Raw genomic sequence first — 17,223 nt, 5'->3', positions numbered from 1 at the left:
TGGTAGATGGCAGACATAGACTGCTTCTGACTACATGGGAGTGTCTATAGGCCATTGCTCCTTGTGCCTCTCTGAGGGGGGCCAGGTTCTGGCTCGTGGTCTCTGGTTGGCCAAGAACTCCATCAATTGACTGTTGCCATGGTCTAAAATATACACATCAGCCTGGTATAGCTCCGGGGAGACTCCGGGTCTCACCTAGAAAATGGTGTTTCAATACATTCAACGCTGGTTTATTGAATCTTCATTTATAAAAATTGGTGAATTAGATAATATTAATGTAAGTCCAGGATTATATAAATTAGATAGCTTTCGATTATATAAATTAGATAGTTTTCAATTATATAAATTTGATAGCTTTAAATTATGTAAATTAGATAGCTTTATAACTGGTAAGATTTGTGATTAAAATTAGATAAAGAATAAAATTATGTGGTTTAAAATTATGTGGTTTAAAATTATGTAAAGTATAAGTGTATGTATAGAACATTCCAAGAATGGAGGAATAACTAGTTAATCATCCCATCTTCATGGCACGTCCATTAATTGATATTTTGGTTTATGGATCTTTATCTACTCAGGTGTAATGGGTCTAATTACCGCAAACTACCACAAGCTACACAAGCTTTACAAAGCTTCCTGGCAATACGTTAGTAATGAATAAATATGATATATTTACTCATTATAATGTTGGTGCTGAATGTACAACACAAAAAAACATAATTTTAATCTGAAAAGGTATTTTTTTATAAAGAAATTAGACGAAAATAAAGAGCTGGTGACGCCAAATCAAGTCGACGATCCAAACGTTGGTTAGGTTAGGTTAGGTTAGGTTAGGTTAGGTCAACCTAACCTAACATATCATATTTATTCATTACTAACGTATTGCCAGGAAGCTTTGTAAAGCTTGTGTAGCTTGTGGTAGCTTGCGGTACTTAGACGGACCCGTAGTGGGGTATATAATCCCAAACCCTTGTCTTCTCTGTCTGTATTCTTGGAAAATATGGTGATACACAAAAACATTCAGAATTTTCATCCTTTTCCTAGTGGATACTTATGCATATATATACATAGATTGATATTTAATTGCCATAGTGAAGTACATCATTCATACACAGCTTTCTGTATCCTCTGCTGTGGAGGAGACTGGGTATTCATCTCTGCCTCCTCTATGCGACTGTGGAGGAGACTGGGAAGCCATCTCCACTTCCTCTATGATTCTGTGTAGGAGACTGGGAAGTTGTTTTTGAATCCTCTAGATACTGATGAGGAGAGAGGGTATATAAAACATAAAGCTTCTCACCAGAATACAGAAAAGGCCATCAGCAATACATTTATGCCATATCTATTTACAAACAATTATTTGGATGTATCTTAACTCATACTTAGCTTATAGCTTAGAGGATGTATCTTATTATTATTATTATTATTATTATTATTATTATTATTATTATTATTATTATTATTATAAAAGTCATACAGCTGAAATATGTATAATTTTCAGTGTATGTATTAGTGGAAGTCCCAAGCGAGGGGAACCAGAGGGCGACGAGGCCGGAGAGTCTCCTCTCGATTACTCTCTTGCTCAACAAGAAAGTTATTCCAAGTACGTACATTTATTGTTTTCTCTTTTTTTTTTATTCATCATTCATTTCATCTCTTCATATTTTTCATTCAAAACTTTTCTTTTGTTACTATCACTATTTCAGTGTTGCTATCTTAAAATGATATAATGACAATGAACTAATTCTAACTACAACACACAACACAACATCACACAACCACCACCACCACCACCACCACCACCGCCGCCGCCACCGCCACCGCCACCACCACCATCACCACCACCACCACCACCACCACCACCACCACCACCACCACCACCACCGCCACCACCACCACCACCACTGCCACCACCACCACCACCACCACCACCACCACCACCACCACCACCACTGCCACCACCACCACCACCACCACCACCACCACCACCACCACCACCGCCACCACCACCACCACCACTGCCACCACCACCACCACCACCACCACCACCACCACCACTGCTGCTGCACACCAACAAGTCAACCACAGCAGCAGCACCATACTGCTTCAAGAGACTAAGTGTTTAATATTTCTCACAATACAAATTGCACAGTAATCCTCAAGAGAGAAGATGTACAGTACTCCTCACAAGACAAGGTGTACAGTACTCCTCACAAGACAAGGTGTACAGTACTCACAAGAGAAGGTGTACAGTACTCCTCACAAGACAAGGTGTACAGTACTCCTCACAAGAGAAGGTGTACAGTACTCCTCACAAGACAGGGTGTACAGTACTCCTCACAAGAGAAGGTTTACAGTACTCCTCACAAGACAGGGTGTACAGTACTCCTCACAAGAAAAGGTGTACAGTACTCCTTACAAGACAGGGTATACAGTACTTCTCACGAGACAAGGTGCACAATACTCTTTTTTTTTATATATATACAAGAGTTGTTACATTCTTGTACAGCCACTAGTACGCGTAGCGTTTTGGGCAGGTCCCTGGAATACGATCCCCTGCCGCGAAGAATTGTTGTTACAACCAAGTACACATTTTACTGTTGAGTTAAACAGAGGCTACAGTTAAGGATTTGTGCCCAGTAAATCCTCCCCGGCCAGGATACGAACCCATGACATAGCGCTCGTGGAACGCCAGGCGAGTGTCTTACCACTGCACCACGGAGACTGGTCCGAGACTTGTCCTCACAAGACAAGGTGCGCAGTACTCCTCACAAGACAAGTGTACAGTACTCCTCATAAGACAAGGTACACAGCACTCCTCCTCACAAGACAAGGTGCACAGTACTCCTCATAAGACAAGGTGTACAGTACTCCTCCTCATAAGTCAAGGTGCACAGTACTCCTCCTCACAAGGCAAGGTGTACAGTACTCCTCACAAGACAAGGTGCACAGTACTCCTCACAAGACAAGGTGCACAGTACTCCTCACAAGACAGGGTATACAGTACTTCTCACAAGACAGGGTGTACAATACTCCTCACAAGACAAGGTGTACAGTACTCCTCACAAGTCAAGGTGTACAGTACTCCTCACAAGACAAAGTATACAGTACTCCTCACAAGACAGGGTGTACAATACTCCTCACAAGACAAAGTGTACAGTACTTCTCACAAGTCAAGGTGTACAGTACTCCTCACAAGACAAAGTATACAGTACTCCTCACAAGACAGGGTGTACAATACTCCTCCTCATAAGTCAAGGTGCACAGTACTCCTCCTCACAAGGCAAGGTGTACAGTACTCCTCACAAGACAAGGTGCACAGTACTCCTCACAAGACAAGGTGCACAGTACTCCTCACAAGACAGGGTATACAGTACTTCTCACAAGACAGGGTGTACAATACTCCTCACAAGACAAGGCGCACAGTACTTCTCACAAGACAGGGTATACAGTACTTCTCACAAGACAAGGTGTACAGTACTCCTCACAAGAGAAGGTGTACAATACTCCTCACAAGACAAGGTGTACAGTACTCCTCACAAGTCAAGGTGTACAGTACTCCTCACAAGACAAAGTATACAGTACTCCTCACAAGACAGGGTGTACAATACTCCTCACAAGACAAAGTGTACAGTACTTCTCACAAGACAGGGTGTACAGTACTCCTCACAAGTCAAGGTGTACAGTACTCCTCGCAAGACAAAGTGTACAGTACTCCTCACAAGACAAGGTGTACAGTACTCCTCACAAGACAAAGTGTACAGTACTCTTCACAAGACAGGGTGTACAGTACTCCTCACAAGACAAAGTGTACAGTACTTCTCACAAGACAGGGTGTACAATACTCCTCACAAAACAAAGTGTACAGTACTTCTCACAAGACAGGGTGCGCAGTACTTCTCACAAGACAGGGTGTACAATACTCCTCACAAGACAAGGTGTACAGTACTCCTCACAAGACAGGGTGTACAGCACTTCTCACAAGACAAGGTGTATAGTACTGCTCACAAGACAGGGTGTACAGTACTCCTCACAAGACAAGGTGTACAGTACAGTGATTAAGTGGTACATTCTTGCAAAGCCACTGACATGCATAGTGATTTCTTCAGGTCCTTAAGCTAAACACCAAATTCTCAATACATTAAAAAAAATAGGTGAAAAATCTCTCTTGAATAAAAATAAATATATACTTAATGACAGATCTATAATGACAGAATGTGAATTCACATAATTACTATATCAATATAAAGTGAAGGTAAAAAATTTATACTGATATAGTTGCATTTCTAGACTGTAAAATTCTGTGTGAGTTAGTAGCACAAGGTGGGATAATTTGGCAAAAATATTAGGTACTTCATTGTTCTTCATTTGAATAAAGTATAGGTTGGACAATATTGTGCTTCATTGGGAAGGGAGTTTCATATTCTGATTTCTTTTATTTGCATGTGTTTGTCATTGTTAAAGGTTGTTTATGTCTTGTTTGACTTTTCTTAAGATATATCTATCAGTATGAAGATTTTGAACTTCACAATAAAATACAGTCTGTTTAAAATTACATCTATTTTAATTAGACTAGTGTAATCTTCATTATAATATACTTCTATATAATGATTATGAAAATTTATACAATTTCTTGATCAATATTTTGAGGAACGTCAGTCTTCATTTCCCCAGATATTTAAGTGCATATATTAATGTTTATGTGTCTACATTTGTAAATACTGTACTGTAATAACTAACATTATAGAATTAAACTACTTTGTGGAGTAACTTGTGCATGCTATGTGTTTTGGCTTCAAGAATTAATCCTTATTAACTTATAATGTAATAATATTTCATGCTGATAATTTACCTGATAAGGTATAATATGATAAATGATACTAATTATATATATAATAAAATAGATTAATTATACTGTAGGGTATACAATAAGGAGTGACAAAATATTTAATATATAGAAAATGGCTTGTTGCGCTTCACTGGTGCATGTCCTCGTTTCATCCTGTAGAGTACAAAATAAACACACATTCACTTGCATGGAGATTTACAATCAGGATGATAAACTAATAATCATAAATAAAAATGTCCACTGTTATGCAACACATGAACAAAGGAGGAGCTGGATAATAAATGAAAGGGCCTCATAACAATAACAAGAAAGATTATAGGAAGAGGGCATTATCAGGGGGAACGTACCAAGCCATTACGATTATATAGCACTGAGAAGAGGTCAGGATATGGATTTGGGATAGGAGGGGGGGGGCAGTTGGGGAGAGGGAGGGAGAGGAATGGTGCTCAACCACTTGGACGGTCGGAGATTGAACGCTGACCTGCATGAAGTGAGAACAGAGTAATTTTTAAATTGTAGATTCGTAAACCTCATCCTGGAAACATTCATGCATCAACACATTAAACAAGCAACAAGGGTGAGGGAAGGGGATGTTCCCTCCATGCTAGATTTGATTTTCACCAGGAAAGAGGAAGAGATATTTGACATTCAGTACCTTCCTTCCTTGAGTAAACGTGACCATGTCCTTTTGGGAATAAAGTATGCAATGCATTATAATCTGGAAGAGAATGAGGAAGTTGGAACAATTGAAAAACCTGATTTCAGGAGAGGACATTATGTGGAACTTAGAAATTTCTTTTAAGGAATTTGACTGAAAAGACTTGCTGTTAGGCAAAGAAGTAAATGAGATATATGTCAAGTTTTGTGAAAGACATGATAGAGACAACATTTTTGTATACAAAACAGACATGCAGAACTAGGAAACAGGATTGGTTCAACAGAAATTGCGAGAGAGCCAGAGACCAAAAGACACAAAAAACAGCATTGAATGTAATGAAATGCCATTTTCTGGGTGAGTTCCGGAGGCTTCCAGGAGCTATCCAGGCTAATACGGATATGGATAACTTCTGTCATCAGTCAATGTGCTTGGAGTTCTTGGCTACCGGGCACCACGGCCAGAACCTGGCCCCCTTCAGAAAGGTATGAGGAGCAATGGCCTATAGAAACCCCCATGTGGTTGGGAGCATTCTATGTCTGCCATCAACGGGTCTGGCATCCAGAAAGGTAGGCGTGCCAAAACAAAACCCCTATTCTGGTTAAAAATTGCTATCGAAAGTCTAACGAGTGGACAAAACTCCCCAAACGAAAATTTGCAAACAAGCATGATGTCATCACGCCACTGCACCACTGTCTGCGCAACTCTCCCCTTCCCGGAAGAGGGAAGGGGGGCTCCCAGACCTTCGCTCCAGCGATTCACCCACTAGCTCTTAGGCTGGATGTCAAAACTCGCAAAAAACACTGCTGACTGGAGGGTAGGGGGGATGCCGGGGAGCCTCCGGGACTCACCCAGAAAATGGCATTTCTTTACAATCAATGCTGGTTTTCTGGGGGGAGCCCCATCGGCTCCCCGGAGCTACCTCACCAAAGATAAAGAAAAGAGGAAAAAATCCGGGAGGGCAGATTCCATGCGCTCGAAGACAAAAAAAGACAACCGGCAAACCCAAAGGACCTTGCGGACGATCCGAGAGACTCGAATCCCGTAACAGGAAGGAGGAAAGGGAACCCAGTCAACCCAAAGCGTGGCCACGGGCAGAGAGATCAAGACGCGGAGAGCCACAACCAAACGACACACGATGCACCCCTGGCCTGACTAACCAAGCATCAATAACCCAAGGAACCCTCTGGAAAGCAGCAGATTCATACATCGCTAGAACAGAAGGAGACGGCTGCAACTGAACAAACCTACGACCAAGACCAAAACAGCAGAAAACCCCTGTGCCAGAGGAGAGCATGAAGCTCCCCAACCTGACCCCCAGAGGCCAATGCCAACAGGAAAAGAGCCAAAGAAAAAACCACCCCGAACCGAAGGGGCCACTACAAGCCAAGGAGATGAAAGAAAAGAGAGCACCTGGTGCAAAGACCAGGATGGCTCAGGCAGCAGATGAGCAGGCCGGAGGGAAAACAATGCATGAGACAACTGACAAAATGGAGCAGATGTAACATCAATACCGAACACAAGCAGAAGTGACTCCGCCAGCGCAGCACGATATGAGGTGACAGTATTCGGCATAAAATTACGGTCCGGAAACAATCCCAAAAGGAAGGCCAAAACAACCCTATCAGAGACCAAAGTACACCTACGCAGTGATAGGAAAAAGTGGAAGGACCGCCAGGAACTTCATAATGCCACCGAGACGAAGCATGCAGGTGGGAGACTAACTACGAAGCCACCCCGTGCTCTATACAAGTGGCGATAGACACAAGTCAGAAACATCAGACACGAAGACTCGAGGAGAAGAATGAACCAGCCTTGTAGCGAGCGGGCTGGACCTATCCACTGAAAGAGGCAGAGCTGCAGGAAGACCCACGGGTTCAGACACCAAGCAAGCAGTGCCTGAAACCAAGGCTGGGCCAGCCACCAAGAAGCCAGAACAACAACACTTCTCTGGTAAGTCTCCAAGCAAGCCAGGACCTGGAGCAACAGCAGAACCGAGGGAAGAGAAATAGGGAACCCCACCTCACCCAGTCCTGCCTGAAGGCATTGACCCCGATGGCCTCGCAGTCAGGAAAGGGCTCCACGAATACCGTGAGATGCTTTGACCACGCCAACACAAAGACGTCCACCTCCGGAGGCCCAAACATCCAGCAGAGCCGACTGAAGGAGTTGGCACCGACCGTCCACTCTGTGGAAGGGAAGGAAGTGGGACAGGCTGTCCACCAGGACCATGGACACCCCCAAATGAGAACTGCCAGGAGAGCTAAACTCCAAAAACTCAGCAGATGAGTCACCTGTAGCAACCAGCCCCAAGCCAAGGACTGCATTGAACCCCCCGCGGTACAGGGAATGAGCCACTGGAGAACAGTCTGACTGGAGCTAGATCATCGATCCGCGAGCAACCCGAATCATCCGGAGTGACATCCACACAGTTGCAAACTCCTGCACTGTGCAGTGAGCCCAACGGAAGGACGGACCCCATCACCCTTGGCCGGGCAGGTGAGCACTAGTCACAAAGCCCCAGCCGAGGGACGACGCATCTGAAAGCACATTGAGCGAGGGGCTAGGGTAGGTGCCAAGGCACAGAACCCTGAAACCCGAAGAGGAAGCCGGCAACGCAGCAACCGATGCAAAGCCCCCGGAGGCCGAACCCAGCAGTCGCGATAGCAGCAGAAAGGACGTCCCCGACGGAACCCAAAGAGCTGATGAAGCCACACCCAACCCTGTGGGTAGACCATCATGGCAAAGATCAGGCTCCCGCACAAACCTCATGCAACCGCCACGTAGCCCAGGAAAGATGAAGGCAGGAATGCAGGCGAAGCAGAGCCGCCAGAAGAAGAGACATGGAAGCGGTCTGAGAGTCCAACACAAGATTATCGACTGGAGGAAGTCCTGTCTGGTTCCCTCTCGGATTCGGTCTTGTAATTACCTAAGTGAAACTACTGAAACTACTGACGGTCTTGGCCTCCACCACCTTCTCCCCTAAAAAGGTTGGAACAAGTTAGGTGAGAAGGTGGTGGAGGCCAAGACCATCAGTAGTTTCAGTAGTTTCACTTAAGTAATTACATGACCGAATCCGAGAGGGAACCAGACAGGACTTCCTCCAGTTCACCAAGAACCCGATTCCAGTGAGCTGGGAAAGAACCAAAACCCTGGCGAAAAGACACACGGACTGGCTGGGAGCCCAAACCAGCCAGTCGTCGAGGGAGGCCAGAACCTGAACATCTAACAGACGCAAGCGGGCCACCACGACCTGAGTAAGGTGTGTGAAAACGCTAGGCGCCAGATACAAACCGAACGGAAGAAAAAGAAAACGGTAACCCTGACATCCCACAACAAAACCGAGCCAGTCCCAGAACTGATGATGAATTGGGACATGCTAAGACGTGTACGCGAGGTCCAGGGACACCATCCAAGCATCTGGCTCCAACCGAAGACGGACCTGGGACAGTGTAGTCATCTGAAGGAGGAGCAAAAACCCACAGACCTGATGGGACAAGTCCAGAATGAACCGGAGGTTCGCGCAGTCCCGTGTCGGGACCAGAACAGGCAGGAACCCACCGGGGAAACGAGGTTGTATCGACCACGTCCAAGTGAACTACTTCGACAAAAAACCGACAGAGTGCAGGAAAAGAGGGCCCCACGAAGAATAGACACACCTACGTGTACCCGAACGGTGCGCAGGGCGATCCCCTCACTGAACAGATCAGAAGGCACGTATCCGGCACCATTGGCCCACTATGACAGAAGAACCCAAAGCCCTGGCACGACCCTTTCGGGAAGGCTCCCTCACAAGCCCCCCGGAGGACTACCAAGTCTGACACAGGACAGCAACGAGACGAAGCTGCCCACAGATACTGCACAACCGCAGACTCTGTCAACCGCAATGACCAAAAAAGGCGAAGAAAATCGAAGAGCCAGGGCATAGCCAGATTTCAGGGAAGAAGCTAGCACCGCACACTAGCACCATTAGTGTGCGGTGCTAGCGGTGCTAGCGACAGAATGGATGCCAAGCCTCCAATGCAAAAAGAGGGCATTCTGCAAACCAGGACGACTCCGGAACTTCATAACGAACCCAGTAAGGACAAGAAGATCCATACATGAAAAATGTGGAACCACTATGAAGGTCGTGCAGGAGGTAAGCCACAAGGGCATCCATAGGCACATGACTTGCTAGTATCACATCAGCCAAGAATTGGTAGGGTGGATCGCTGGCGCGTTGGGTCTGGGGCTCCCCTTTCCCCTACCGGGGAGTGAGGGGGGGGGGTGGCGCAGACAGTGACGTAGTTGCGTGAAAATGTCATGCTCGTTTGCTAATTTTCATTTAGGGAGTTCTGTCCACTCGTTCGGCTTTCAGTAGCATTTCTTCGCCAGACTGGGGGGTTTGTTTTGAGGTGCCTACTTTTCTGGGTGCCAGACCTGGTCGATGGCAGACATAGAATGCTCCCAACCACACTGGGGCTTCTATAGGCCATTGCTCCTCGTGCCTCTCTGAAGGGGCCAGGTTCTGGCCATGGTCCCCGGTAGGCAAAAACACCTTGCACATTGACTGATGCCAGAAAGTTATACATATTCATATCAGCTTGGATAGCTCTGGGAAGCTGACAAGGCTTCCCTCCCAGAAATGAAATCAATATAGGAAGAGGCCAAACCCCCAAACATACCAGTGTTTCAAAGAAATGCAAAACAACTACACGGCAGTGAGGAGAGAGAGGCAGAATTTTTTTTAGAAAAGTATAGTGGACAAACATAAAACAGAACCAAGCCTATTATTTAAGTTCATCAAAAGCAAATTGCAGGTAAAGGATAATTTCAGAAGTTGAAATTGGGAAGTAGATTCATAGAAAATTAAAAGGAAATGTGTGAAACTTTAAACAAAGTTCCAAAGTGTATTTTTACAAAATTAAATCTTCAGGGAACCAGACACAATAAGAATTCCAGAGAACAACATAGAGCACATAGCGGTGTCTAGAGATGAAGTAAAAAAAAATGCTCAAGGAGCTAAGTAAGAACAAAGCAGTTGGCCCAGATGGAGTTTCACCATGGGTTCTGAGAGAATGCACACCTGAGCTCAATATTCCACTTCAACTGATTTTTCAGGAATCCCTGTATACAGGAGTCCTAACAGTTGTGTTGAAAAAGGCTAATATAATTCCACTCTACAAAAGTGGCAGCAGGGTTGTTGTTGTTGTTTAAGATTCGCTACCTGGAACAAAAAGTTCCAAGTAGCACAGGCTATTGGCAGCAGGGAAGACCCCCTCAATTATAGACCTGCATCATTGACAAGTGTAATAGTCAAAATATTGGAAAATATATTTAAAACTAAACGTTTAGAACACCTGGAGAAAAATTATATAATAACAAGCAGACATTATCGTTTTCGATCTGGAAGTTCCTGTGTAACAAATTTACTTAGTTTCTATGATAGAGCAACAGAGATTTTACAGGAAAGAAATGGTTGGGTTGACTGCATCTATCTGGACCTAAAAAAGGTTTATGACAGAGTTCCACATAAGAGGTTGTTTTGAAAACTGGAACATATTGGAGGAGTGACAGGGAGGCTTTTAACTTGGCTGAAAAATTTTCTGACAGATAAATGATGGCAGTAATCAAAGGCAATGTATCGGACTGGAGAAATGTCACATGTGGAGTACCACAGGATTCAGTTCTTGCACCAGTAATGCTCATTGTCTACATAAACGGTCTATTTAATGGAATACAGAATTATTTGAATATGTTTGCTGATGATGTTAAAATAATAGGGAAGATAAGAAACTTAGATGATTGTTATACCCTTCAAGAAGACCTGGACAAAATAAGTATATGGAGCATCACTTGGTAAATGGAATTTAATGTGAATAAATGCCATGTTATGGAATATGGAATTTGGAATAAAAGAACATTGACCCCACTCAACCTATAAATTATGTGAAATATCTTAAAAAAATTATGATAAAGAAAGAGATATAAGGATGGTTCTAGATAGAAAATGGTCACCTGATGACCCCATAAAGGGCATTGTGCAAGGAGCCTATGCTACACTTTCCAATTTCAGACTTACTTTTAAAATATGGATGGTGAAATACTCTAGAAATTGTTCATGACCTCTGTTAGACCAAAACTGGAATAAGCAGCAGTTGTATGGTGCCCATATCTTAAGATTCACATCAACAAACTGGAAAAGGTGCAAAAACATGCAACTAAATGGCTGCCGGAGCTGAAGGACAAGAGCTACGAGGAGAGGTAGAAGCATTAAATATGCCAAAACTAGAAGTCATGAAAAAGTGGTGATTTGATCACTACGTACAAAACAGTAACAGGAATCAACAAAATTGAATGGGAAGAATTCCTGAGACCTGGAACATCAAGAACAAGAGGTCATAGATTTAAACTAACTAAACAAAACTGCCAAAGAAATATAAAAAATTCACTTTCGCAAACAGAGTGATAGACGGTTGGAACAAGTTAAGTGAGAAGGTGGTGGTAACCAAAACTGTCAGTAGTTTCAAAGCGTTATATGACAAAGAGTGCTGGGAAGACGGGACACCACGAACGTAGCTCTCATCCTGTAACTACACTTAGGTAACTACACTTAGGTAACTACACTTAAGTAACTTCACTTAGGTAACTACACTTAGGTAACTACACTTAAGTAACTTCACTTAGGTAACTACACTTAGGTAACTACACTTAAGTAACTTCACTTAGGTAACTACACTTAGGTAATTACATACAACTTAAGTAACTACACTTAGGTAATTACATACACTCACATACAGACACATGTATGCATGCTCTATTAACAAAATTAACCATTTATGTCTTTTGTGTTAGTTTAACATTTATTCTTAATATTTACTTAACTCAATGCTACATTATTTGTATGTCATGTTTTAATCTTACAAACCTCTACAAAATATATTGTTGTTATAAACTAACCTAATTAATAACTAACTTCTCTCTCTCCTTGTCTTGGTTCTGCCTTCTCTCCTTGTCTTGTGGACACAGTAAAGTGGAAAAAGAAAAGATAAATGAAAGAAAAAAGAAAGTGCATCAGACAGATTTGATATATCAAGACAAATATGAGAGAATAATGGAAGCCCCAGAAAATTCAGTTATTGTGGAGGAAGACCCAAGGTGCAGGAGGAGAGTGTGTGCAGAGGATGACTTAAAGAAGACCCAAGATAAGATGAGGGAGTCTGGAGTGGGGAGAGCAGACTCTGAGGAGGAGAAAGGTAGCTATGATGATGATAATCTCAGGGTTGACAAATCTAGAAAGTGTTCAAATAATCGGCAGGAGGAGAGTGACAATGAAATCTTAAATGAACTGGAATTTAACTGTGAAAGTGAAGAAGATATAGATATACCAACGGAGGAGAACTTTCTCAAGTCATCTACATCTGTGAGTGGAGATGATGAGAATGTGGAGACAAGTCTTGGTCGACCCAGATCTGTACATTTCGAAGACGAAAAGTGGGAGGGGGGGAAGTATACAATAAAGAAAGAAGAACGTAGTGAATATATTAATTCGTGGGGAGAAGTTAATAATCTACATGAATCTCATCCTTTTGCCAAGATAGACAGAAGTTTTGAGGTGAATGGAGAATTGCCATTTTCAGGTTCAAGTAGATTACAAAATATCAAAAGCGCCAACAGAGAGAGCGTTAGAGAGCTTCTCCGTCGCAAGAGAGAGGAAGCTGGGGACTCTTGTGATAATGATGGAAGGAGAAGACTATCAAATGAAAGAAAAAATGAAGGAAATATTCATAATTTTCCACAAGAAAGAAAACAATCAAGATCAAGGGAAAGAAGTGAAAAAGGACCAGGTAATAATAATAGAGAGAGTGATGGCAAGAGCAGGAGTTATGTAAAGATAAAGAAGAGTGTCGAGGCTGAGAACAAACAACATGTGTCTCGCTCTAGGAGTCCTAAGAGAGAACACAGACATCCTAAACCTATGACTCTTATACCAGTGAATGGAATTGACAGTGGTGATGGGATAATCATCTCAAGAAGAGACTATGTCATGTTTAAGTCACTAATAGGATCACAGAGTATGGGAGGTGAGAGAGCTACTAGTGAACACAGGAAAGCTATCGGCAAAATGAAGAAACTTGCCCCCTCCAAGTCAGGACTCCAGAAAAGGTAACATCTTCGGGTATCGAGAAAAATCCTCAGTTTTGTGTTGATGTTGTGCAAGAATTTAGTTTCTAGTTTTATCTTCCTTAACTCCTCTAGCATTGCATGCATGCTTCATGTTGCACACTTTCAGTCACTCTATGGATGACAGGATAGTTTTATGCACAGTAGTATAGATAAATGTTTTTGTATATTAATATTCATGAATACATTTAAATAAGATTTAAAGTTAATAAAATTGTCCTGACCTCCTAATCCTAGAAATGTACATAATTTCTGAAAGTTTCATTTAATCACAGGTATATGTCCTTGTTCTTGTGAAGCTTCATGATTTTTATGCATTAGTGGTGTAAAACCTTGGGCTTTGATATGCAATCCTTGTGCAGTATCTTTATTTTTATGCGTGTAAGTATGTGAAACCTGTAGCATTCATCTTGAGCTTGGTCCTTAAACTCTCTGTCTAACCCTTTCTCCAGTCATGCAAAATACTAGCAACTGGGATTACTGAGCCTTTTCTATTAAACTGCCTAACTCTTTCTCCTGTCATGTAGAATACTAGCAACTGGGATTACTGTGCTTTTTCTATTAAACTGCCTTTCCAAGTTTTGACCATATTGTCAGCATCATCTCTGACAAGATTATCCTCCCTCTGCAGACTTGGGGACTCTCCTTATGATCCCTTCTCGGCAGCTGAGCTACAGATGCAGGCACTGATGGGAACCTCCACTTCATCTACAAAGAAGGGTTCTAGTCTAGGGGCAGCAGCACTAGGGATAGGAATATCTTTACCAGACTCAATAAGAATGGATGGAACTGGTAGTGAATCACCTGATTTTGAGTTCAGCATTGGGTTTGCTGATATAGACAAAAGTGGATATAATTCAAGGGAGAAGTCCCCAGAAACAGAATTTAGAGATAACAGGATAGGTGAAGGATGTTCTGGTCATGGCACTAGTTTGACTAAGTTAGATCTTGAGTTAACAAAGCATGGTTCTCCATCACCCAAGAGAGCTTCTGAGGGCAGATGGTCATGGCAGTCATCAATAAATAAACCACTGTCAATTGGGTCTGCATCTCCAATTCTGAGAAAGGCATCTTGGTCCACCAGGGAGACCACATCACGAGAAGGAAACAGGTGGTCCTCGCCAGCAAGGGACTTAATCCTTGCTCGGGAAAGTCTTTCTAAAGATAATCATAGGTGTTCTACGCCAACTCGTGATAGCCCTTCCAGGAATACTGCGTCCCCAGATAACCATTGTTCTTCGACCAGCAATGATGCTTACAACATTTCTACCAGTGTGCAAGATACTCACAGTGCCTTTGACACTCATGGTTGGTCTCTCCTTCACGGTGATCGAGCGTCTCAGAGCCTATCTTCCCCAACTAGAAACAAAGATGGTTGGTACTCTCCAACTCATGGCAGTCATAGTTCTTCCTCCCCTAACCATGATGCTCGTAGTTGGCACTCTCCTGCTCGTGATTCTCGTAGCTGGTCCTCTCCTACTCGTGACATACCTAGCCTAATATCCCCCACCAATGACACACCTAGCCTATTGTCACCCACCAGTGACGCACCTATCCTACTGTCCCTTACCTGTGACACATCTAGCCAATTGTCCCCCACTCGTGACACACCTAGCCTATTGTCACCCACCAGTGACAAACCTAGCCTATTGTCACCCACCAGTGACAAACCTAGCCTATCGTCCCCCATCCATGAAAACAACAGGTGGTCCTCCCTAGTGGGAGACACCCCTGCTGCTGCTGCTGCTGCCACCCCTTCATTCCCTACAACCAGGACCTCCACAAGCAGGCAAGTCTTTCATAAATTTGAAATACGAAATGATTGGAAAGATTTTAGAATGAAATGGTAAATTGTATAAAACTGTTTAAAGGCAGAAGTATACTGTATACAAAAGTTACAACAACTTTTCTGTGGGGTGCCCCTACAGCTCTCTGGAGCTTATCGAGCTAATGTATGTTATATTAGACCGGGACATTAGCTATGGAGTTCAGACCTATCAGGGACCAGCGCCAGAACCTGGCCCCTTCAGAGAGGTTTCTGGGAGTAATGGCCCTGGAAAGCCCCCCTGTGGTTGGGGTTTCTCCTTATCTGCCATCGACCAGGGTTAAACACCCAGAAAGGTAAGCATAACAAAGCAAACCCCACATGGTAAGAAACTAAACAAAAAACTGAACAGAGAGGTAGAAACTCTCTATAATCCCAAGGAAACAAGCAAACAAGCAAACATCACACTTTACTGCCGCACCGCTTGACCCTACCCTCCCCAAGAGGGGGAGGGGAGGGTCCTGGACCTCACCGCGCTGGCTGCCTAGCGCCAGTTTGTAAGCTAATGTCAAACGGGACAGACGCTTCTCTGGCCTCAGTTTCCTAGGTGGTGTTTGCCTTCGTGGCGCTCACTGCTGTGTTTTGTGTTGTGCAGTGGCCAGGTGTTTCTCATCAGTACTGGGGCTGCATGCGCTTAGGGGCTTCCTTCCCTAAGAGCCCTATGAGTACTGCCCCTGCGTGACAGGGTTATCTTCCCTGGGGCGTTCGGGTACCATTCCCGTAGAGGTTCTTGCTGCTCGGCACTTGCCTCGCCCTTGAGGCCAGCTGGAGCTTGGGGCCCTTGTTTGGCCCTGAGTAGGGACTGGTATTGTGCTGGTTAAGGTGTCAAGGTGTTGCGCGACCTGCTATCTACACGGCGACTGGTTCCTGTTGCCTCTGGGGACGGTGTACTTTTGCAGGGTTTTTCTTTTGTTTTTATTTTCATTTGACTGGTGGGAGTCTGCCTAGTGTGGCTATAGTTTCACTGGTAGTGTTTGGTGGCCCTCTGCTAGGCCCCCATGATTGTACACGTCGCAGGGGTTTTCAGTGTTGTCATCTACCCCTTGTTAGCTTTGGGTGTTAACAGGTTAGCAACACCTTGCCCGGGCTTCCCGTAGCAGTCAGCCTATGGGCCCTGGAAAACCCTGTCAGGGCTCAGTGGACCACTGGATGTGTCTTCCGGGTTCCATTCCATCCTGTGCGGGGTTCGTTGGTTGCTGTTCCCTTGTCTCAGGATGACAGTCACCTCTTTTTGCCTACATCATGCTGCCTGTTGGGTCACTGATATCTTGACCCAGAGTCTTGCGAGATGTGTTCTCTGCTTGTTCACCAATGCTCCTCTGATGTCCTTACTGTTCAGAGTACAGGGAGCACCCACGTTGCAAGCTTTGTTTTGGTTCCTGCAACGCGCTAGGTTGGTTTCCCATCTGGATGCCCCGGGACCGCCCTATTTGGTTAGGTGTTGTTCACCTCTTTCCCCTCCCTGTTCCTGGCTCCTGATCGTCTGCAGGTTTCGGGGTCGGGGCGGGGTTTAGTTGGCGCCGAGACTCGAACGGCTTCGGGGCTGCCCCGTTCGGGTTGCGGGACGGAGGTTTTTGAGCTTGATTTTCCTGCTGAGGCTTCTGGGTCTTACCAGTGGCCCTTTCTTTGCTGCCTTTCCTCTGGACTCTTCCCTTTCTTTAACCACTTAACTGCGCCAACCGAGTATTCTCGGTCAGCAGGAAACTGCACCAACCAAGCAAACTCTTTTTG

At 44.1% G+C, this 17,223-nt stretch overlaps 1 protein-coding gene across 1 annotated transcript in view; it reads left to right on the top strand.

The window, feature by feature from the left end:
* LOC123745203 (serine/arginine repetitive matrix protein 2) overlaps positions 1–17,223 on the top strand; it is a 213,202-nt gene that overhangs the window by 159,516 nt on the left and 36,463 nt on the right. Inside the window, 3 exon segments of the mRNA XM_069300861.1 lie at positions 1,502–1,603; positions 12,513–13,649; positions 14,299–15,456. Coding sequence (XP_069156962.1) covers positions 1,502–1,603; positions 12,513–13,649; positions 14,299–15,456 — 2,397 coding nt within the window.

This window comes from Procambarus clarkii, chromosome 44, assembly GCF_040958095.1.
Source record: "Procambarus clarkii isolate CNS0578487 chromosome 44, FALCON_Pclarkii_2.0, whole genome shotgun sequence".
Classification (NCBI taxonomy): domain Eukaryota; kingdom Metazoa; phylum Arthropoda; class Malacostraca; order Decapoda; family Cambaridae; genus Procambarus; species Procambarus clarkii.
This window is presented reverse-complemented; position numbering and strand designations above follow the sequence as displayed.